At 35.2% G+C, this 24,335-nt stretch overlaps 2 protein-coding genes and 1 long non-coding RNA gene across 12 annotated transcripts in view; 2 read left to right on the forward strand and 1 right to left on the reverse strand.

Moving 5' to 3' along the window:
* The first annotated feature begins 4,390 nt into the window (after positions 1 to 4,390).
* The window catches only part of LOC125242680 (pyruvate kinase-like), a 33,559-nt gene continuing 13,614 nt past the window's right edge, over positions 4,391 to 24,335 (forward strand). For 3 of the 9 annotated variants that reach the window (XM_048151536.1, XM_048151537.1, XM_048151535.1), the window contains exon 1: positions 15,146 to 15,303. In XM_048151536.1, the coding sequence (XP_048007493.1) occupies positions 15,268 to 15,303 (36 nt within the window). In that variant the 5' untranslated portion in view covers positions 15,146 to 15,267. Of the gene's footprint in view, positions 4,527 to 5,172; positions 5,301 to 15,104; positions 15,304 to 19,046; positions 19,147 to 24,335 lie in introns of those variants that run through there. The other 6 variants (XR_007178904.1, XM_048151543.1, XM_048151538.1 and 3 more) reach the window with 5 other exon arrangements.
* LOC125242684 lies at positions 7,623 to 10,714 on the forward strand. The gene is made up of 3 exons (XR_007178905.1): positions 7,623 to 7,914; positions 10,188 to 10,471; positions 10,585 to 10,714. It is a non-coding gene; the product is annotated as an uncharacterized LOC125242684 (long non-coding RNA).
* On the reverse strand, positions 11,421 to 14,618 carry LOC125242682. 2 transcript variants are annotated; one of them, XM_048151548.1, is made up of 6 exons: positions 13,920 to 14,618; positions 13,613 to 13,770; positions 13,219 to 13,341; positions 12,727 to 12,846; positions 12,471 to 12,590; positions 11,421 to 11,869 (listed from the first exon to the last, which is right to left on the reverse strand). In XM_048151548.1, exons 3-6 carry the CDS (start codon positions 13,226 to 13,228, stop codon positions 11,637 to 11,639), a joined length of 483 nt encoding a protein of 160 aa, XP_048007505.1. In that variant the 5' UTR covers positions 13,229 to 13,341; positions 13,613 to 13,770; positions 13,920 to 14,618; the 3' UTR covers positions 11,421 to 11,636. The 2 variants fall into 2 exon arrangements, with proteins under 2 accessions (XP_048007505.1, XP_048007506.1); XM_048151549.1 differs by lacking the exon at positions 13,219 to 13,341.

A 24,335-nucleotide genomic window follows, 5' to 3' on the forward strand; every position in this document is an offset into this window, starting at 1 on the left:
CACGTTTGCCACGCCCGAGCCAATTCGCTCGGCAAGATAGCGGCCCTCAGTCAGCTGTTCAGGATCGCGAGGCTGCTCGGTCAATGTGGACCCGGCTATTCAGTTAAATTGAGGACGCAGATGTTTATTGACTATTATAAGTGTATGTGCATCTGATTATTAAAAATACTATATTCCTCATTGACTTGACATTTATTTAATTATTATAAATAATTGAAATTCTAAGGCGGTGAAAGAGTTGATAAAGATTGTTAGTACTATTCTCGTCTGTAACATCGGCCTATTTCCTTCCTCAATATTGTTGGACAGGTCTTGCATGCACAATGATCGATGAATAAATAAATACAAAACAATATTTTAGCTTAAAATATTATATTTTATGTCGTTATGCATATCATTTAATTTTGACTACTGAAATTTTGCATGCTAATGATTACCATTGGTAAAATATATTCTAGTGATTTATTTAATAGAAACTCTTTGCAAAAGCAGAAACATACTTAGTTATCAAATCATTGAAATTTGATCAGCATATCTCGTTCTGTATGAAGTCACAAAATCGGAGTAAAAAAGAATTATTCGCTTATTTGCAGGTATGCTGTTTGATAATGTGTATCAAAGAAGGCTAGCATATCTATAAAATTATTGTATATCGACATGTGTTAATATTACATAAAAAAAAATTAATAGCCTGAGTGGCGAAGAACCAAACTTAATGAATATAACTTATTTGTTTGTCTTATATCACAATATGGCTGTCATACTCATGGTTTAATTCTTAAATGAGATTTTTAAGTATAAAAATTAGTAATTACAAGTTACATTTTTAAATGTATATTTTATAGCAAAACATGTTTTAAGTCAATGAAAAGCCATTTTTGTGATATATTTCACAGAATATGTATACAGTTCATAGTGAATGCAAGAGCTATATGAATTTTATAGAACCGCTTCTTGGCTGCGACCACAAAAACCCTTGCCCTCATTGAATAAAAACATTTTCCGCCATTTTGAATTTCGTGAGTACAATAACATGCCTTAACCAATTAAACGCTGCGGCACCTTTTAGTAAACCTTGTAATACACGAAAGTTGACGTTTTTGACTGACGAAGGGTTATCTTATTATTCAAAATAAATAGAAAATCGGTAATTATAATTCGCGCAAGCCAGGAAGCGTTATACTTACAAAAATAACTATATTTATCAAATCTTTGGCTGGAATACCTACTTAAAAGAGATATAAAAATTGTTAAAAATATTACTCTTATGTCACAATTATTGCGCACAGATTAGTTCTTACGATATTTATATAAAGACTACAACGATGTATCGCATGCTTGCTAAAATATGACTGCTTTTTTAAACAATTGTAATCATTTTTGTGACATGTCACAAAACTAAAGTGTTTAGTTGACTATAATCTAGGGTATTTTGCCTTCAATTTCGATTTGACATATATTTTCTAAATAAACCAGGTTATTCTTAAAATATTTTTAAGAAACAGTTAATTATCAAAGATGATATTCCGCCATCATGTCATGATTACTTAATTCTTTCACCTCCAACAAGTCAAACATTATGTTGCAAACTTGAAACTTGGCGCAAGCAATTGACAGTGAAAAGGTTAACTACATGGACAGCCTCGCTTTACGAGTTTTCGAAAGTCATTTTTATTTGACATCTTTATATACTTTTATTGATTAGAAACTATTATTATGGGTTAAGTTTCCTATAATGCTTATAATAATGTCTAGTTTATTTGAATGATAGTGCCATTTATATTTACCATGTACCATGGAATAGGTACCTTAGGGCGACATTAGGGTCACCCCAAACCTGTCGACGTGAAGTTGGCTTTCACCTACCAAAAATCGCTCGCTAGTATGAAGAACATACGTTGAGTTCATACTCACAGGCGATTTTTAGTCGGTTAGTCGATTCCGCGTCGATAAGTTTGGAGAAACGCTTAGAAGACTTCTAATAGAATCATTTTTGATGCAGCATGCATTTAATTTTAACTTGATATAACTCAAGCTCTAAGGGACCTTAAAAATATCCAGTGATAATGATTAGAACAATATTCATGATCCCTGTACAAAATAAGTGCATGTGTATTACTTTCAAAAAACAGTATTCTTTAAAAATATACAAAGGCTCATTCATAGCGCGCTCATTATATTATAGTACCTTTTCAAAAGAGACAATAGATGCATGTGTATATTCCATTCAAATTTCTCCCTTAACTTAGGATCCATAATGTCTAAATTCTATATTTAGTCAGCTTGTTTGTATCAAAGACTAAAAATGGTGTTAAGAAAGATAATTGAATGAATAGAACTCTCATTATTACCAGTATAAAGTTTAATTTTGTAAATTCACTAGCCTTATTGACATGTATTTTTATCCTAAGTTGTACCAATCTATGAAAATTAGAATAGATAGGGGCTGGTACATAATTTGTACCTACTAAAATGTGAGCTTTTTAAAATTGCTATCATTTAAGTATGCTAGATAATATTCTTATTTTTCTACTATGCTTCGGTGAACTTTCTCTATATATGAAGATTAGTATCATGGTTCTGATTCTGACTTCCTACTCGTACAAATTTCAAATGTACTGGAGTAATAAAGCGTGTTGTCATGGCAACCCATTCGATTTGACAATTGGTGGACTATAAGGGTACGCGCCCACGGACAACTTTGTCACAGTTACTATATATTTTGTCTCTCACACCATCAGTCTATGGGCTAGCATGAAACTGCGCAGACGTAGTGTCGCAACTTTTTATACAGAGACAAAATGCCCCAAGCAGAACCATGGTAACTAGGTTTAAGGATGAATATTATTTTAGTTTGCTACCAATCTCGTGTCATTCGAACATTCCCTTTAGGCTGCTTTCACACGAGTGGTTTTTACACGTGTCATAGACAATGAAAAATTGCTCGTGTATATAACATTTTAATTGGAGATCTGTTTTTGTAGATTCCTTATTTTATTTGGAATCAATTTTCTAAAGTATATATTAAAGTATAATTTGTAATAAATCTACTCAAATGGAGCCTCAACGTTTTAACAGAACTCAAGGTGCAATTTGAGCCCATTTAGATGTTTTTTCTACTCCCGAACTGTTATACGTCATTTACACGGTCGTGCATAGTTCTTTAAAACCCTACATAAAGGTCTATTCCCCAAAGCCAGTGTCCGCCGGCTTTCCGCGCATGCGCGCAGTATCGAAAAAATTGAAAACGCATTGTTTGGCTCTGTAACTATGGCAACGCCTTATAACGACACTGCGCGAGTGCGCGGAAAGGCTTTGGGCAGCTGAGCTGACAGTGCAAACCTTTGCGTCAAAATACAGGAAGCAGTGTGAATTTCACGAAAGTTATTCAAGAAAACTATTAAAAACTAAGTGCATGGTCGTAGAAAAAGTATTGTATGCAACGGTGTTTAACTGGGTCAAAAAATACTCGTGTCGTCTCAATAACAATTTTCGGCTTCGCCTCAAATTGTTACCCACGCCACTCGTCTTTTTTGACCTCCTTTAAACGCCTGTTGCATAAAATACTATTATCTTAATGTCACAAATCACTGTTTTCTTTTTTATTCATCTATCTCCATCTCTATCAGCCGATTCTTGATGCCAAGGGGCAATAGAGATGGAAATAAGCTTCAATTTATTTAAAATGATATGAGATTGACTAAGTAAACAAATGTTCTAATCTGGTGTATATACTTTGATGGTTATGTATAAGGCAGCTAAAGCTCCCTTTATGTATTAAATTTACAAAATGCTACAAATGTGTTGCTCATGCCATTCAAATATTTTCAGAAGGTGATATTCTTGTCAGTAGCTGTAATAACTGTTTATTTAGTATCGAACAATATGTTATTTTAATTGATTTTATTGTAAATTGGATTTGGAAATAAAAAACAATAATTGAGTACTTATTTTTGTTTTCTTTAAAAAAAAACAATTGAATGAGTGAATTCATCACGGAAACCATTGGGTATTTCTGACCTTTGGGAAGCGTGCACGAAGCCGAAGCAAACACGTTGAGGGTTAGACACACGCACTTGTAATGGGTACACCGAGCGGGTGCGGCCTATACCCTCGTCATGTCATGAAATGGGAGACTTAAATTAGAGCCCTTAGAAGTTGAAAAGAAAGTCACTCAAGGTCATACGAACTTCGTCGCAGATGTGTGGTCTTTTGGAGAGGACAGGTTAATTTGAATTTAAATAGACGTTAGACTTTCCTATCGCAATAATCAGTAGTGTACACTGATAGACTAATATTTATCAACTATTAAAGCTATAACTTTGGTATTAAATGATTTGTTCGGCAAAATGACATAATTGAGAGACTATTGATAAGGCGAGCCGTATTATCGGTCGATGATAAACCACGGTCGAATAGGACGATTCACAGACGGCTTTTTAAGTCATCCGGGCTTGGTTGTCGGTCGCATTGCTTCTAAATTAGTGTGAATCATGAAAGCTGTAGAATCAAGGAGGAGTTACGGGGTAAGTTTTCGCTAACTCATTATTTTTTGTTATAAAATTTCCATATTTTATAAACTACTTATCTATTTCTGATCAATTCATCATAGACTCGAAATAGGTGTTGTCAAAATAAAATAAAACTATGGAAACGGATTAAATCGCGTATAATGAATTTAAAAATACATCGGATGTATTTTTAAATTAATTATACGCGATTTAATCCGTTTCATGAGTAACTATCGCGGTAACCGAAGACAATATTACGTTGTCAAAATACTTACTTTTTGAATAAAATAGGATTTAGCCCTTCGTCTTGTCTGTCAAAAAAATGTCATAAAACAATTAACTTTGATATATTATTTTAAAGTCCAACGCCGTATGTTAGGATCCTTATCAAACACAGACGAAGGGTTAAAAGTAATTTGTTTGACTGGAATTATGAAAGGTACCTATATTTTTTTGTAAAAAAAAAGAAATAATACTGACATTGAACTTTATGGTTGATTAATATCAGAGGATGTAAACCTTTTCATTTGTTACAATTTGTCATATAGTTTGAAATGAGAAATATGAAAAAAAAAGTTGAAACATAGTTTAAATATTTGTCACATAGGCAACAATGTGGCAAGCGTAAAAACTATGAATCCGAATAATTTACCTGTGACATTGCTTGACCTCTAAAGTCCTTTTCAACTTTTTAGCTGTCAAATTACGTTAGCGGCTGGGCACGTTAACGTCGTTTTTTTAGAAGTTTTGTTTTAATTTGTTATAAATACATAATTTAATATGGCTTTGGTAAGTTTAATAAACTGTATCCGTGTTTAATAATAGACTCTTCTTACCTTCGTACTTAGACACGAAAAACAAACTATTTATTCGTCTTAACTAAGACAGACTGACAGGATCTGACAATGGAAAAAGACTAAAACAAAATGTATCGCACTGTGCTAATTAACGAGACTGTTATTTGTTCAAAAGTTAATTAAGGTTGATTACCGTTTGAATCGTAATAGTAATTTGTGACATTTGGTGCTTCATCTTACGCTCCGCACTTTTAGTTACTGTTGATAGTGATGTACACCATTTTAATGATAATTTAATAAACACTGACATTTAACATTACTGACATTGTAATTCTATGAATATATAAGTAGTTTTTCACAACGATAATATTCAAACTAGGCAAAATTCTAGTGTTATAACCTACAAAATGCATTATGTATGATTGTTTCCGTCCTTGAAATCAGCCGACATAGGCGTGAGACATGGCTCACCGGCGGCTGCTAAAAGAATGCGTGATTACCAAATTAAAATCCTAAATCTTTACATATCGATCATCTTTGTACATACGAGTATAATTGTGTGTAACTGAATGTAATTTTTCATTTATAGGTACGTATTTTTTTGTAAATTGTTACTAATGTACTGATTACCTATAATATGAATTTTATTAATGGCAATGAAACAATATTAATATCATCCTCATTCAATTCTTTATGACCAATTGGTATCAAACTTCTACGGTTTTCACCCTTTTGTAACAACAAACTGAGGAAATACCAACTGAGCCCTTATTACTTATTAATATCTGAGAATATTAGTTCCCTGTAAACTTAAAAGTTAACCTTTAAATGCATGACCTTGACAAAGATTTATTCAAATTTGAATGTTGACATGCTATCAATAGAGTCAAAAATGTATGATGCATAGACATCACAGTGCATTCAAAGGTTAACCGTAACCGGCCGTGTTTACCTAAACCACAATTTGGAAACTTTTATGGAACTACATACATAAGAGTGAAAAATAAATTTAAAAATGATCAATAATTAATTAAATTAGTACGGAACCCTTGATGGGCAAGTTCGAATTGCATTTGGTCGGAGTTTTCACTTCAGGACCTGCATTAAGATAAAAACAATTATTTACGCTAAACTTAATCCAACTATCGAAGCTCCAGTAGTGTACGCAACACGAGGCGCGCTGGTAATGCCACTTACATCTCACTGACTTAAGGAAATTTAGAAGGCCTAGCGTTGTGTTTACAACCTTCCGTTAGAATGTATTCCCGTAAATAGTATTCAGAACCAGACTTAGATAAAGTTTCTTTGAGCTGACGTTACAATACAATACATTCAATTTATTGCACAACCTCAGAAGTGTGCGAGGAACACACATATAACAATAAAAATCATTATAGAGGTAAAGAACGGGCGGCCTTATCGCTAAAGAGCGATCTCTGACGTTGTTTGAATTCTAACAGAAGGTGAATAGTAATAATATTAAGTAACATGTGTATATCTAAATATATATTGTAATACCATTTGACCTATCTAGTTTCCTACTAGTCAAATCAGCTTGTTTTTAAGAACTGTCAAAACGATTTGCTAATATGGAATTACTATGAAATACTGAGAAGTGACGCCACGGTTCATTCATTTAATTTATATCTTTCTCTTCTCTTATTAAATATAAATTACGTTTAAACATAACTACTGTCTATCTTTTTCTTCTAATTATGTGGTGCTTTATTTCGTGCACTGTATAAAATATTTTATTTTAAGTATATGAAACTATCCTATTATTATGTATTGATAAATGATGATTATATTATACGTGATTGTAAATTCTCACAATGAAAGGTACGTGTAGCAAAGGTAATAAATAACAGTGCTATTATTGCGTTACATTCGCATATCTTTGGTAGTTTTTAATTTAATTGTGGTACAATAGTTACACATAGGTTTTGCCATACATTGCCGGCTAATGAGAGGCATAAAATTGCACTATGTTATACCCGCACACTTTAACCATTACAAGATAAAGACGAGTATAAATTAATAAATATCTACTAAGGAACATTTTACACACATCGACTTAGCCCCAAATTAAACATGTTATTAAGTTGTTATAGAACAAACATTAAGTCGGTATAGATAACTCTTACAAGTCTTAGGGCCACTTGCACCAACTAGGGTTAAGCCAACTAACACCGGGTTAACCGCTAACACGGGGTTAAACTAATAATTTGTGTTGCACCATTAAAGTTTAGGGTTTAACTCTGGGTTAAATTGTTAAATATTTAACCCGCCGACGACGCAGGGTTAAATTGCTAACTCTGGGTTAGTACTAGTAAAATGGCGCACAATTTGGAAATTTCTTTGACGTGTTGTCGGAGAGAACAAATAAATATGATCAACGACTTATTATTATTTTCTGACGACGATGAAGAAATCATAGAATACATCAGCACGGATTTTTACGACCGAAGAATCGCAGAACGTACCGATTACTTTAATACACATAGAGATAAAGAGTTTCACAGAAGGTTTCGATTAGAAAAACACAGTGTCGCATTTTTATTGAATAAAATCAAACACAGATTGCAATACGTAAATCCCAATATCAGGTAAGTAAAGACGTTTTCACCACACCAACTGGTAAAGGCTTACTTTGCTGATTTCATTTAGTTTGATGTTTTAGGTATAGTCAGTATTTTGTTCGTGTTGGTGTGGTGAGAAATTTTGTGTTTCTCTACTACCTATATTTTGTGTTTCGCCTGCTCGGGTATCAATATTGGCACGTTCGGTTAAACAACAATTTTGGCCCCTTGTAAAACAAATAACTATTGTTTTCTGGAACCTACCATATCTAAATATATAAAAGAAGAAGCTGACTGACTGACATATCAACGCACAGCCGAAACCGCTGGTCCTAGAGATTTCAAATTTGGCACGTAGGTTCCTTATATAGTGTAGAGGAGCACTAAGAAAGGATTTTCCAAAATTCACCTCCTAAGGGGGTCAAATGGGGGTTCAAAGTTTGTATGGGGAAACAAGATTAGTTTGACTATTTTATTCGAAACTTCACAGGAAGATTCCTTAAGACATATGACTGAATACGTGTTTCAGGTTTTTTGAAAATTTAACCCCTAAAAGGGTGAAAAGGGGGTGATAAAGTCAAAAAATCAATATTGGTATCGTTTTTATGGTTTATCGGGTCACTGATCACGATAAATACGACGTTTTTAAAATCTAACGAGGCGGAAGTGAAATACCTTCTCCCCTGTTGTGGTGCAATGGGGTTTAAATATATAAAAGAAGATATTGACTGACTGATTGACATATCAACACACAGCCGAAACCGCTGGTCCTAGAGATTTCAAATTTGGCACATAGGTTCCTTATATGGCGTAAAGGAGCACTAAGAAAGGATTTTTCAAAATTCTCCTCTTAAAAGGGTGAAATGGGGGTTCAAAGTTTGTATGGGGAAACAAGATTAGTTTGACTATTTTATTCGAAACTTCACAGGAGGATTCCTAAAGACATATGACTAAATACATGTTTCAGGTTTTTTGAAAATTTGACCCCTAAAGGGGTGCAAAGGGGGTAAAGTCAAAAACACAATATGGGTATGGTTTTTATGGTTTATCGGGTCGCTGATGATCACAATAAATGCAACGATTTTAAAATCTAATGAGGTGGAAAAGAAATTTTCTCCCCTGTTGTTGTGCAATGGGGTTAAAATATCCAAAATAGCCATAAGTATAGCTTTAGTTTTTATCTTTACTTCTGGTTCAAGAGATTTCAAATTGACACGGAAGTTCCTTAGAGGAGCACTAAGAAAGGATTTTTCAAAGTTCACCTCCTAGCATGATAATTTGACAGGGGCAAGGACAGGGACAGGGCCAGGGACAGGGACAGGGACAGGGGCAGGGACAGGGACAGGGTCAGGGACAGGGACAGGGACAGGAACGGGATAGGGTTAGGGATAGGGATAGGGATAGGGATAGGGATAGGGATAGGGATATGAATAGGGATAGGGATAGGGATAGGGATCGGGATCGGGATCGGGATAGGGATAGGGATATGAATAGGGATAGGGATAGGGATAGGGATAGAAATAGGGAAAGGGATAGAAATAGGGATAAAAATAGGGGACGGGGACGGGGATAGGGATAGGGGAGGAACGGGGATAAGAATAGGTATTGGGGTCGGAATAAACGGTCGGCAATCGATATCTAGGTAGTGTAAAATGCAGGTGGCTCAGTGGGAAGGGATTAGTAAGTAGGCATCGGCGAGTATCCTGCATCCGTAATAACTATTACATTCAATGTGCTGTAAGAAGATCGTTGTTTTGCTTGCCTTTTATATGTTTACGTTTGCAATAAGTATAAGCAAAATGGAAAAAATTGTAAGCGATAATGCAAGGAAGTACTTTTTACCCTACCGACCATAGCGTCGAGATACTGGCTATGTGGGTCGTATGAAGTTTCCCCAGTATAAATATTTATATAGCTAAAATACATACATATTCGTACCTACTACCTACTCTGTGGTCGCTGTGTAACAATTCTACAATCATTGCAAGAATTTCTTTAAAAACAATAGTAATATGTGTAAGGTACAGTCAGCCAAAACCGGACCGTACAGCAAATAGATCAGTTACAATGGCCCCCCAGTCGAGAATTGCCCCGCTTTACTTTAATCGAAATAATCGCCGACAGATGTACCTACAAAGAAACCTACGGATCCAAATGAAAATCTTATTTTTTGTAAACGTTTCAATAAGAATACTTTTATTACGCGGGCGAAGCCGCGGGTAAAAGCTAGTTGAATATAAGTACCTACTCGTATGTTTGTTATGAGTAGGTAAAATACAAACCTACTATTTTATTTTCAGTGAAGCCTTGTCACCTATGAATCAATTACTATGCACACTACGATATTTTGCCACTGGAAGTCAACTTGTGACTTGCGGAGATTTCATTGGTGTGCACGAATCGACCGCATGTAGAACAATTCATAAAGTAACAGATGCCATAGCCCGGTTGTACCCAGAATTCATAGTTATGCCTCGCACAGAAGAAGAGCTAAGACAAGCTGCAATGAAATTTTATCAAATTGCTCGGTTTCCACGTGCTATTGGAGCTGTAGACTGCACTCATGTACGAACGAAATCTCCAGGTATTTACCTCTATTCTCTACTTCAATCGTCCATATAAAAGTTTAGACATTACATATATTATGATGGACAGGTACTTAAAACCAGAGTTGAAATTTATTATTAATTATTTTAGGAGGAGAAACTGCAGAGATATATCGGAACAGGAAGGGTTACTTTTCAATGAACACCCAAGCCATCTGTTCTGCTGATCTACTGTTTACCGATGTTGTTGCACGCTGGCATGGGTCTGCACACGATTCGCACATTTGGGATAATAGTAATCAACGCAGACATTTTCTTCAAGGAACATATGGAAATTACTGTCTGCTTGGTGATTCGGGATATGCACAAACGCCATTTATGATGACACCTCTCGGAAATGTGACATCTCCTAGTCAATCTCTATATAACGAGTCACAGATCAGAACTAGGAATGTTATCGAGCGTACCTTTGGTATTTGGAAGCGAAGATTTCCTATTGTTAGCAGAGGTATTCAAGTCCATTTAAGCAGAGTACCGGGAATAATTATCGCTACATGTGTGTTGCATAATATTGCTCGTCTGCAAAATGATCTTGAACCACCTGTTGACCCAGAATATCCTCCAATATTGGACAATACATCAGATGAGATTGCAGTGGTGCCTAACAATAGATCGGGTGTAAATACAGCAGGACAGAACGCTCGTCAGGTACTGATTGAGCAACATTTTGGGAGATTAGCTTAATCAAGTTAAAGTTATTAAATAACGGTCTATCGTTGCAATTATAATAAGGCCTTATGTAAGAACTTTCAGGGTGTAATTTCGATTTTCGATGCGCTTATTAAATCTAACATTCAATGGTAGATTTGGTAAGCTCATAGAGTATTACATTACAACGAGTAGTACTTGGAACATTCAAATAAAACAAATGTCAATCAAAACAAATATTTTTTTTATTTCAATAATAATTTGAAATAACCTTCCCGAGCGGGGTTCAATGTCTCTATAGTTCGAGTTCCCACACGTTGGGGCGATACACGGCTATGCGCGCCAACCTGACGTCAGAACGGCGTGCGGCTTTATAGCAATTGACAAAGTGGGACGTTTTCCCGTGCACAGTCACATATAGATCATATAGGTATGAAAGTTGGACGATTAGAGATTAATAATGCCTCATTTTTTCATTAAATACATATCTCCTCTTCATTTCCTCCATCTCCATTTCTCTAAGTTTATCATTATGTAAGTATTTTTTTTTGCATCTTCTGCCTCCATTTCTCTCAATGTCTGGTTATGTTCTGCTTGTTTTTGTTGCTCATCTAATTGACTCCTAACCAACTCCTTTTGCAGCTCCAGTAACTCAACTTTTTCTGCAGCAAGTAGTTTAAATTTGTCAGCTACAGTCTGTTTATTTTGAGCATCTGGTTTCCGTTTTCCTGAAATAAATAAATAGATACTATAGGACAAATAAATTAGGTAGCCTCACCTCCGGATCCATTAAGATTGACTAAGCTGGCCAGCTGGAGGTGATTCAATTAACGGCCTTATTATTTTTAATTAAAATTTTGATAATATTACTACTTTCATAAAGATAGGGTAATTCGCCAGTAACTGGCCACCTATTAATAACTAGCCACCTTTAGGTACGTCGCAAAAATGAATTCTGTTTATAAGTGAATAGAACTCATTTTAGTAAGAGGCGGCCAGTTATTGAAAGGGTGGCTAGTAGGCAAATCTAGTAACTGGCCATTTTTTGCTTATACTAAATTGAGTTCTCTTCACCTTTAAATACGATTCATTTTAGTATTAAGCGGCCAGTAACTAAAATGTGGCTAGTTATTGAGTTTTTACTTAATATATACTAAAATGAACTTTGTTAACATATAAATAAAAATCATTTTTAGTGGCCAGTTACTAAAATTGGCCAGTTACTGAAGATTTACCCTAAATTTGATTTCCTACAATCACATTAACTCTACTACTAGAGTACTAACTTTAGTGCCTATATATTATATTATAAAGACAAACAATACTCACGAGTCAATAAATGGTGTGGCTTTTTCTTCAAATTCGCTCTGTCATTAGTAAAATATGTCTCATCCTGGCAATCAACTTGATCTGGATTCTCTTGAATAACCGGATCAGTTATTGTAGAAGCTGAAATACATATTAATATTTTAATGTTGTTTGAAATACTATCTAAAAATATAAAATTAGTAATTTGCAAGCTAACCAATTCTAAATTAAATTCAAGATACTAACCACAATAATATTAGAGAAAAACAATACTCACAAGTCAATAAATTGTGTGTTTTTTTCTTAGTATTTGTTTTGTCATTAGCAAAATATGTCTCGTTCTGGCAATCATAATTATCTTCAGTTTCTTGCATATAGGAATCCAATAATGTAGAATCTGAAATATTAGTATTGAAATGTTGTTTGAAATACCATCAACAATTCAAACCAAATAATTAAAATTAATGGATTTGATTTGTAAGTTTTATGTATAGAGTCAGATGCAGACATGGTAAGACTGGGCCGGAAGGATCCGGTTGCTTTCCATGGGCCTGGCTTGTGGGGCTTGCATAAAAACGCCACAAGCCAGGCCCGTGGGGATCTACACAAGTTGAGGCCCAGCTGGCAAACACAACCTCATCTATACTTGTAAGGACAGTTTTGCTCCAGGTAGCACAAAACCGAGGCGAGTGGCAAAGATTGGAGGAGGCTTACACCCAAAGAGTAGAGAAAGGCTAAGAAGAGAAGAAAGAGAGAAGTAAAATTTTACCTGATCTCATGTTCTGAAGTTCTATTGGTGTAGTGGTGTAGTTCTATTGTATTACCGGTCCAGCAAGGACTTTGACTTTTTCCAAAACTGGATCATTTTCAATGTTAGGTGGTGGCCCACCTCCTATTAAATAATCACACATTAATAATGACAATAAAATATTTGTAATTGGTCATTTATTGAGAGACAATTTATTGTAAGCCCTTTCATTCTGTGTTGTTCAATATGTATCCAAATAATAATATTAATAGACCTAAAAGAAATAAAGAGATTAATAATAAAATAGTTTTCAAGGCAGCTTGTGATGAAATGAGCTGTGACATCATTAGTACCTACTCCAGAAATGAAAGTCAGTGAGGCTCCTTTTTCTGACTTGATTCCACAACATACCTACCTGTACCCATAATATTTCTTTTCAAATTTGTATCACTTTTTCTTGCTTCTTTCTTTAATGCTGCGAACACGAAGTTTCGCTAGCACCTGTATTTGCAGCAACTTTGCCCCAGTCACTACCATACTCTTCAAGGTTTAGCACCAAAGTGGCGCTATCCACTGTAAACAAAAAAAAACCGTTTTAAATAGGCAATACAATATTACAACTCTAAATTTAATGCATCGTGATGCGACCCATTTTAAGTTGTTTAGCAACCGCGATAATAGGTAGTAGTAAGAGCTCACATAGTTAAATTTAGAGTTCATACCTGGAATACCCATCTTCTTGTCAGAGGCAGTCTTTTTTGCCTTTTTCTTCAGGTTTTTATACGTTTGCTGAAGGCTTTCTAACGTTCGACTAGAACCGGTCGTGGAAGAATTGTATTCCCTCATGACCTCTTGCCAAGCCTTTTGTTTAAGGAGTTGTGCTCCGTCCGTTTTCTTATTTTCAATTACTTGTTTATGTTTTTCCACCGTACTACACAAAAGTAGAAAATCACTTTTTGTGAAGTTCGGAGCACGCACACGTGGCTTTTTATCGTTGTACATTTTACGCTCTTCTTTCAAGACACAAACTGTGAAAACAGGCAGGAGTGCAACCGTTCGTCATCAGAGCTGATAAAAACAGTAAACAGTACACAGCGGCATCTCATGACACAAATATAATACGCCTAGACGAAATATCATGCCGTGTTGCTTTAAAGAAAGATAGTATTACGCCCCATGTTGTGGCGTAAAAGAGATAGACATACATTTCCATTCATCATTCGTTCTTTAATATTTGGCTGGTTTATAGAACGGATTGAAAAAGTAATAATGTTGCCTGCTTAAAATAAAAAAACTGTCGGGTTAGCTAACCCTAAGTTAGTTTTCAATGGTGCAACAAAAGATCGGGGTTAAAATTTTAACGAGTTAACCCCGGGTTTATTAACCCACTATTTATTTAGTTAACCCCTTGTTCCGTGCAAGTGGCCCTTAAGGGAATACAAATTAAATGGTTCACAACCACTGACCTTCCTTACCTTCGAATAGTTCGATAGACAAGATTCCGGAAGTAGAGTAGGTATTTCCGTATCCGGTAAAATCAAAGCCTCTTAGGACTTTTGTAAAAAAAAGTAAAATGTCAGTCAATGTGTCAAGTTTTAAGAATTTCGCGGCAACGGGAATTATTTTATTTACTATCATACATCGATATTAGGTACTAATCAATCGTGTTTATGTAATGTAAACGTAATACAACTAGTTTAGTGCCTAGATGAACTATTGGCAAGTTTTCAAATATTTAAATTTAGAACTAATCTATGTCGGGCTCACCGTTTCTCTAGGAGAATTGCAGTTTCAAGTTGTAAATTTGTATAAACTTTTAAAGTGAATTAGAGTTGAAGGGTTGTAAAAATACCGTTTCAATTTTCGCTTTCTCGTATTCCGGGCCGCGTCGCGACGCTGCTGTCCACTGGTGCGCGCGCCGCGCCACGGGACTCAGTACGCAAGTCCAAACGTATATGCAGACAACTTTTCACGCGGAAGGGCAGTTCAAGATCAAAGGCGCCGCTTGTTTCACCTCGCGTACCTTGCCGTGACAATTGTGATAAATATTTTCATTGCAAAACAGTAAGGATGGTGTGGCCGACGATTTACGATGGAAAAACTGAGGTGAACAATTCTTTCTATTTTCGTTACGAACTGGAATAGTTTGGTGTGATACGCGTTACCTTGACGATTTTTCACGCTTGCCGGTTTTTTCGTCGTTTTCTAGTTCAGTTACGTAGTCAGTTTAATGTTAAAAACGTGACTATTTAGCTTTTTCAAATGTCTTGAAACTAGTATTCTCTCTTATATTTAAATATAAACTAATCTTGCCTAGTTTTCCACATTTCCATGTGCCTTATCAGCTGTTTTACTACACATAATATAATCAAACCATATTGCAATGATTTTATCTCAATGTAAAGTAAATGACTATTAAAATCATAAGTGCATGTAATATAAATTATTGCTAATATTCTCAGTAATAACTATATTGCCTGATCAATAATAAGTACAAAGATTAAATATCTAAACCTATTCTATGAAGGGTTATTAATTTTTAACAGGTGTTTAAATACAACTCTACTTTTTTTTTTATCTGTTTTTTTTTAAATATATTTAGGAGCCTTGGTCCATGGGACTATGTCGGCTCCGTTAGGCCACTTCATATTAACAATAAATATACAAACTCATTATAAAAAATAAGTCAAAACAAAAGTAGGTAAAAAAAAAACAACCGAATTTGTATATTTATCTATAAAAGAAACTATATACAAATTCAGCAGTCTTTGACAGGGGTTCCGCGAGAATTGATTGGAACACCCCTATGTCGGTCAACTCTACTTGTTTGATGCACTATTGCACTTTAGTAATTTAAAGGAAGGAAAAAACACAAAAATAAAACATTATTTACAAACTGTCTAGATAGATAATCATTTTAACACCTGTCAACAAAAATCTATGAACATGTTTCACTTAAATTTGAACTTTACCACACAATGTATAAGGTCTATTATGACTTTGTTGACATTCATTCAGTGAAGGTCACGGTAAGATTTATAGGGGACTGTACCCTTATTTAAAAGTTTCATTTTCATTATATTCTTATTCATGACATTGAATGGGAGTTTAGCAGCTGCAGTGAAGTAGTCACAAAATACATGGACAAAGAGTTGGACTCTTTTGTTTATTTATTATAAACTCTATATTTTTATTAACTCCAGATTTCTCAATGACAAAATTCAAATATTCTCATTAGTATTTTTTGATGGAGTTAGTTTTAAAAAGATTTTTTTAAATTCTCTAATTTAAAAAGTACACTTACTTGAGCATAATGCATTATATTCAATAGCATTGGCAGACCTAAAAGGTTAAGAACCCCAAATTCATTTGAATATTTTACATATATATGAACACTTTCAATTGAACTGATAAAAAACTCTACATAGTGTAGAACAAAGCCCCTTCCAGCTGTCCTGTCCGTCTGTCTGTATGTATGTATATAGTATAGATATTTAATATTCAAAACTATGTAACGGGTTTGGATGCAGTTTTTTTATAGAATGATGCAAGAGGAAGGTTTTTATATATGATACCTTTGCAAAGCTAGGGTGGGTGGCTAGTCTAAACTAACTCTGTATTTGGCAGCAATTGAATGTGGCAGTATTTGTAAACAAAACTACTTGCCAAGCCTTTCCATAGTTTTCTTTGGGCTTGTTTACAGTAATGCTTGGAACTTGGCATTCTTTTTTCCATTCTTTTGTTTTATTATTTTATTTTTAATGGGACTATCTAATAAAAGGTTTCAGTACAGATGGTATTTTTTAATTGCACTAGTGTGAGAATGGGTCATTGATTGTCAGGTCGAAATTTCAGATGGCCAAGTGTACTGAAATTGTTGTACTGAAATTCCTGTCGATTTAAAACACTCCCTTCGGTTGTGTTTTTAACCCCCGACGCAAAAACGACGGGGTGTTGTCTGTTTGTCTGTCTGGCATCGGCCACAGACAGACACACACACAGACAGAGAGTTCATCCGTTCGGGAGCTACGATTAGCTCCCGAACGGATGAACCAATTTAGATTTAGTTTTTTTTGTCTGAAAGCTGAGTTAGTCGGGAGTGTTCTTAGCCATGTTTCATGAAAATCGGTCTACTATGTCGCGGTCGGGGGTTTTTTCAAAATTTTAATTTTGTGGTTAGTTTATAAATTATCGCTACTAGTTTCAAACTTCCTTTTTAACCCCCGACGCAAAAACGGAGGGGTGTTATAAGTTTGACGTGTCTGTCTGTCTGTCTGTCGGTCTGTCTGTCTGTCTGTCTGTCTGTCTGTCTGTCTGTCTGTTTGTCTGTCTGTCTGTGGCATCGTAGCTCCCGAACGAATGAACCGATTTAGATTTTGATTTTTTTGTCTGAAAGCTGAGTTAGTCGGGAGTGTTCTTAGCCATGTTTCATGAAAATCGGTCCACTATGTTGGGGTCGGGGGTTTTTTCAAAATTTTAATTTTGTGGTTAGGTTATTTAATATTATTATACAAGTAGTGCATCTTAATATTTATACATGATTCAGTCCTATGTAAATAGATCTAATAGGATAGAATAAGAACTAGAACCCTTACTATAAAATAATTATGTTAAGCAAAGTTGATTTGAAACTAAAAATATTGTTTATGCCAAAAAGTTTTGAAGTTTAGTTTGAACCTAAACCCCACATTTAAAGTCATCCAAATTAGTATTCCAACCAGTCTGTAAATAATTCGTGAAGAAATTCCGTATCTTTTTGTATAACTACAATGAATAAGCACTAGTAATTAACATGACAACAATAACTGGCCGAGTGCACTTGACGTATGACTGTGTGTCGTAAACACTTACAAGCTGAAATACACCATTATATCACTATTTCAGTTTTTATTCATATGTACCGTCAAGATTTTAAATATAGCCGCGGACAAACTGCCAAAAATATGTATACACGACTTTATTGCTTATTAGGGATGTACCGACTATTGATTTGGCCGACTAAGCCGACTACCGATTAGTCGGCGCTGTGGTGGCCGATTAGTCGGCGCTTGGGTGGCCGATTAGTCGGCCGACTAGTAGGCTAGTCGGCCAAAACATAATTTTCGACTAAATTCACATTTTGAATGTCATTCTGGTCCTTCGAACGCGCTTTTCATGACTTCGTACAAGATCAAAGGTTCATGACAATATTTATATATATACATTTTCCATTTTTGACAACCGGCTTGGCTTAGTGGGTCCTACCTATGAAGTCGATAATGATAATCCTAGGTATGATATTTATTTCTGTGATGATTGTATTTGTTATTTTGACAAAAAAACGGAATTACGTATAGCTACATAATACAACCATAATTAATTTTCAGTTTATAATTTAATTTTGTTTTGTTTTTCTATCACTAATGAAGTGTCGACTAATCGGCCCTTTTTGCCGACTAGTCGCCGACTAATCGCCGACTACAAATGTGGCCGGATAGTCGGCTTTCCCGACTAGTCGGTACATCCCTATTGCTTATACGTTAATGTGAATACATATTTTTGGCACTATATTTTATACCTGACCCTCTAGCACAACTTGCTTTGTCGCGCGCGAGTCCATACTTGAAGTCGCGCTTGTAATCGCGATGTATGGTCTCCGCGCGCGACAAGGCAAGTTGTGCTAAAGGGGCTGATTATACTATTACTCATTAGTAATCACCAATCTAAAGTAGCCTCTATTGTTATGATAATAGAATTGAAGTTCCTTATGTTGATGTTTTTATTATAATGAGTGATTTTCCTAAGTGAAATCAGAATGAAATACCTTATCTAATCTGATATCATAGAACTTATCCATATGCAGTGACATTGTGAAACTAGTTTTGTTCAGTCTGTGCGGTACAGTGTCTAGTGGCTAGGTGGCTACACATTACTCATATATATTTATTTTTTGGATCTTTTTTTTTCATGGTAAATATTACCTACACTTACCTAAATGTTTAATTTTTTCTAACCTGCGGGCCGATTTTTGAGTCTCACGCGTTCGAATTCAGAAAATTGTCACAGCAAGTCACCGTTTTCAACCGGTATTTTAGTGACAAAATCCCGTATGCGAGATTCAAAAATCGCCCCCCTGGTTTGCAAATGTTGAGTAATAAAATAAAAACACTAAATCTGTAAACATCATCTATCGCCTGCAGTATTTCCAGACCGATACGACCTTCAAACCTTCGTGAAAAGAGCGTACACTCATAGTAAAGCCCCATTTAGATGGTACGAGTTTCTCGCCCGTCTTGGTCGAGAAACTCGTATGACATAATCGTATGCGATAATCGCCTGGCGAGTATCGTACGAAAACGTTTACATTAGTGCGAGAAATAAAAACTCGCATACGAGTATCGTATGCGAGACTCGCCAGGCGATTATCGCCAGGCGAAATAGTTTAGACGGAGAGTAGAATTTTCGGGAGATATTTCCATAACATTTCTCGACTCGTCTAAACCGGTTCTCGTATGACATTTTTTCTCGAACGTGCGATTATCGCACGAATCGGAGCGAACCGATTTTCATACGAGTTTTGCCTGTCAACTTGCGTGCCTAGTTGCCAATTAATTAATTATATACACATATATTATATGCTTTTTTATAATATTGGGTATAATTTACCTTGGATTTATTTGAATTTAATAATATTAAAAACACTATAAATGATTTATGAAGGTCTCAATAATATACAATAGGGAAAATAATGATTTCGACCGTAGCATTACCTAGCCTAGCTAATAAAATCTTGGTTGCGATACTTGCGATTATTAAACATAGAATATAAATAACATTTTTAAATTATCGTAGGCATTTTGCCCCATAGATAGCCGTGCAACGCATCTCCAATACTTCTGGTGTTTCGGGTGTCTATGGGTGCCAGTGATCGCTTACCTTCAACCAGGCGACCTGTATGCCCGTTTGCCTCCTATCGCATAAAAAAATAAAGCAATAGCTTAATAATATTTTGTATTGTAATGTGGTAGGCAATTTTAGGCATCCAGGGGCCCATTTCTCAAAACAGTAATAATAGTTACCTACGTCCATACTTTTTGATTACATTATTAATTCGCTAGTTAAAACCCACTAATTATATTAATCAAAAGGTGACTGACTTATCCAACCAAAGAGGTCATCTCTTATTCTTCTAGAGGAAGCGAAGCAGCTTTAACTGGTTCCCATTAGCGATGTTAGTTGTGCATATTGTGCTCAATGCCAACTCTGTTAGCCCCATTATTCCATTGCATACAACAGCAGGAAAATGTAGGCTTGGGCGTTTTGCATACGCGACTAAAGTGCGTTTGATGACGTCATGAATGTGATAACGATAACAAAATACTTAAAAAATTCATCATACTGCAGTCTATACTACCGTATCTTAGATTTTCTTTGTTATATGAAATGTAGGTATACATAGAGAAAAAATTACGTAGCTAACTAGCTACTTGGAACCGGAAGTAAAAAGATGTCTTTGTAATTTGTATAGCCATAGGTAAAAAAAGTATCTACTTATCATATTTTTGGGAGCTCAACTTTAAAGTGAGGACGCTTAGCATGAAGAATTTTGTATATTGACTTGTTCCTTTCTCAATTTATGTTGCTGTTGCTGTCCCACCGGCGGTTAATGCCACTGTGCGAGAGGGTCAGCAGCAAAGAATATAATACTCAATAGAGATAGGTTATGGCGGGACAACGTCTGAAATTCTTCGTGAGTTAGCTACTAATACTTAAGAAAGGAATTCTTAAAATTCTAAAATGGGGTTAACATTTTTGCCTTACGAGTACAGTACACCTATTATTATTCAGGTTAGTACTTGGTATACTATAGGTATTTATTTATATGGAAAATAGAAATCGTAGCATTCGTAGCGTACTCCGTTTCCGTCTGCGGTTGTGGTTTTCCTGACTTACTAGGTCTAGGCAGTGTATAACATATATTTTTAATATGTGTTTCACTAGTCTTTAGCTAGGCCAGTAGTGTAGTGGTCTTTGAAAATGTTACACTGCACTGTGGTGTCAACAGTTAGTAAAAACACGCGTGTTATACAACATGTAAGTGATAATGCGCCAATAACTCAAAATTTTAAGAAAACTGTAAATTCAGTTAAGCCTAGCATGTGATCTTGGTATACTTGCAATTCTTGTATCTTTAAGAGGATACGATACCGAAGCACGAATTCAAATTTGAGATTTTTAGGTCTTTATCGCCGTCGCGCTGACGGGGGCGGCACCCACAGAGAGGCCCTGTGTGCGTGCGCGTGGCGCACGCACACACTTACTCGCGCTCAAGCGCTCTGTATATTTGTCTAGTTTCGGACTTCTGATTTCTGATGCATAATGTTTTGGACTCCGTGAAGATATTAAGTGTACTGATTTGACTAAAATGCAAATTTGTAATGTTTTAAGGAATGGTAGAAACAATTCCTTATCTTATACATAATGTGATTATCTTAAAAGATGATTTCTTTTAAGAGTCACATTGTTAGCGAAATAAAGTTATTCGGTATGTAAAAAGCTAAAACCTTTTCGATTTCAAAGAGAAGCCATATTATAGGAGTAGGTACGTACAATCAACCAATTAATCTGAATCCTAGGTCATAGGCCAATCTAGACCCTTTCACAGTAAAAGTAAAACTGACTTCTGTAGCAAATAAATGACGGTGTCAATACGACAGGGTTCTGGAGTGGCCTAGGATTCTACATAATTGGTTGACAGTATCTACCTACCAAAAATGTATGTGAATCTTATTCTTTTTTTTGCACATGTTTGACAGAAGTGACAGCGTAGGAAAATTTAACTAGCTAACAATTTGGTACCTATTATATTACCAGACACCGGATTATGTTCCAAAGTAATTAGAACTTTTTAGCAGAATTCTAACAAAAAATCTGCCAAACAAAATCTTATTGCATATGAAGCATAAGGACCTTTTTCAGATGGAAAGCTACATATGCATCTTATATTTCTAATTTTCTATGGTTGTGTATACATATTACCTACCTAGCATTAGAAATACAAGGCTTAGCACAGAACAAGACCAACCATAAAAATGCTAACTAATTTGCCAGCTAAATTTAAACCTAGGTATCGGTACTTAAACGTATAGATACTTTTGATATTTTTATTATTGAAAACTTATTTATACTTACATATCAGCATTTCTGTTACCATAGAATTAAAACGTATATAACACTCATTTCATCTACCAACTAAGGGCATCTGTAATCTACATACAAATAAGGCCCGGTTAAAAGTCTCGAAATGTTATGTACATTTTATAATTAGATAAGTGTAAATGGGTCAAAAAATTGGGTCCATGTGCAATTGTGCATTAAGTAGGTGCACTTTTCCCAAATTGCTGCATGTATGAAATAAGGCCCATCAGTAACTTAACAAAAAATAAGGTATTTCTTACATACCGAATTAAGCGTAATTGTGTCGCTTAACTTCAAACCTGGATAAATCGATTCTGCTACAAGGTTAATATATATTTTTAATATATTCAATCTTAAAGCAGAATGGATTTAAGTACCCAAGTTTGAAACTAAGCGACACAATTGATAGTATGTATCTAGGAGATATTTTCTTTACAAAATCGTATTATTCAAGAGCGCTATGATAAACGCACGTCGAAATAAAGTAAAATTGTCAATATTTACCGATGAGATTGTGCTCTGTGTGTAATGGTAAACATTAATAATATGAAAAGTAATTGTTTCAGTCAGAGCATTTTCACTCGTCAATTTCGTCTTACTCTTTAGTTGTGAAACATGGGTGACAAAGGACGGTCGCCAGAAGGAAAAGAATAAAAATATATGGATACCCATATATATTATAATATTTTCAGTACAGATGGTGTTTTTTACGCACTAGTGCGAGAAGTGGGTCATTATATGGCAGGTCGAAACTTCGGAGGCTCATCTGTACTGAAAAACGTCGTACGATACACGTGCGAAAAGGAAATTCGTAACTCGTGTCGATTTAAAACACTCCCTTTGGTCGTGTTTTAATTTATCGCCACTCGTTTCGAACTTCCTTTTTTACGCACTTGTATCGTAATGTACTATTATCCCGTAGGACAGCAGGTTACTTCAAAGTACTTTAATTAACTACCTAATTTTAATGTTGTCTTCGATTCCCGTCGTCGATTCCCGGTAAGGGTATTTATTTGTGTAATGAGCAGAGATATTTGTTCCTGGATGTTTTCTATGTATATAAGTATGTATTTATCTATTTAAGTATGGTTTTGTATTTATCTATGGGATATGGGTTAAATTGTGGCGTAGGCGAGAGGCTGGCAACCTGTCACTGCAATGTCACAGTTTCGTTTTCTTTCAACCCCTTATTTACCAAGAGTGGCACTGAAGCTTTAGTAGTTTCATGTGTTCTGCCTACCCCTTTATACAGATGCAGGCGTGATTGTATGTATGTATGTTATCTATTTAAGTATGTATTATTTATTTATTTATTAGTAAAAACATGTTTACATGACATTACAGTAAAACCAATGCGTCACGAAACTTAGATAACAAAAAAGAAAAAAAAACAGTAAGTAAGAACATGAAAAAAAAAACAAACAATAAAGTTTAAAACTAAACAATTTATTTGGGCGATGACGTAACAGCGTGGCTCCGTTGCATCGTTTGTCCCGGTGTAGGCTTCGGCAAGTTGCCCCGGAATCGCCGAAAAACCACACCTTTCGGCCAGAAGTCTGCGCTCGCGATGGTGTCCTGCGCTATATCGTCGCCTAGCACCCATAGTACAAGCTTTGCTTAGTTTGGGGCTAAGTTGATCTGTGTAAGGTGTCCCCAATATTTATATAATTATTTAATTACTTACCATAATCATAATGTAATAAAATGTGCATTTTTTCGTGGTTACCAACATGCATACCAACCATAAAAATGCTTAACTAATTTTCCAGCTATATTTAAACCTAGGCTATTTAAACGTATAGATACTTTATATACTTTTATTATTTAGATCTTATTTATACTTTTCGGCAAAGCATTTTTGTTACCGCAGAATTAAAACGTTGGTAATACTCATTTCATCTACCTACTAAGGGCATATGTAATGTCAATGCAAACAAGGCCCGGCTATTAAGTTTCGAAAT

Source organism: Leguminivora glycinivorella, chromosome 3 (genome assembly GCF_023078275.1).
Source record: "Leguminivora glycinivorella isolate SPB_JAAS2020 chromosome 3, LegGlyc_1.1, whole genome shotgun sequence".
Taxonomy (NCBI): Eukaryota; Metazoa; Arthropoda; class Insecta; order Lepidoptera; family Tortricidae; genus Leguminivora; species Leguminivora glycinivorella.

Bases quoted from the DNA above. Each gene is read 5' to 3' on its own strand.
- LOC125242682 (XM_048151549.1), bottom strand. The intron at 12,591-12,726 runs GTGAGTATTGTT...TATGTATTTCAG, and splicing joins AACACACAATTTATTGACTT to CTTCTACAATAACTGATCCG. The intron at 11,870-12,470 runs GTGAGTATTGTT...TATTTATTTCAG, and splicing joins GCCACACCATTTATTGACTC to GAAAACGGAAACCAGATGCT.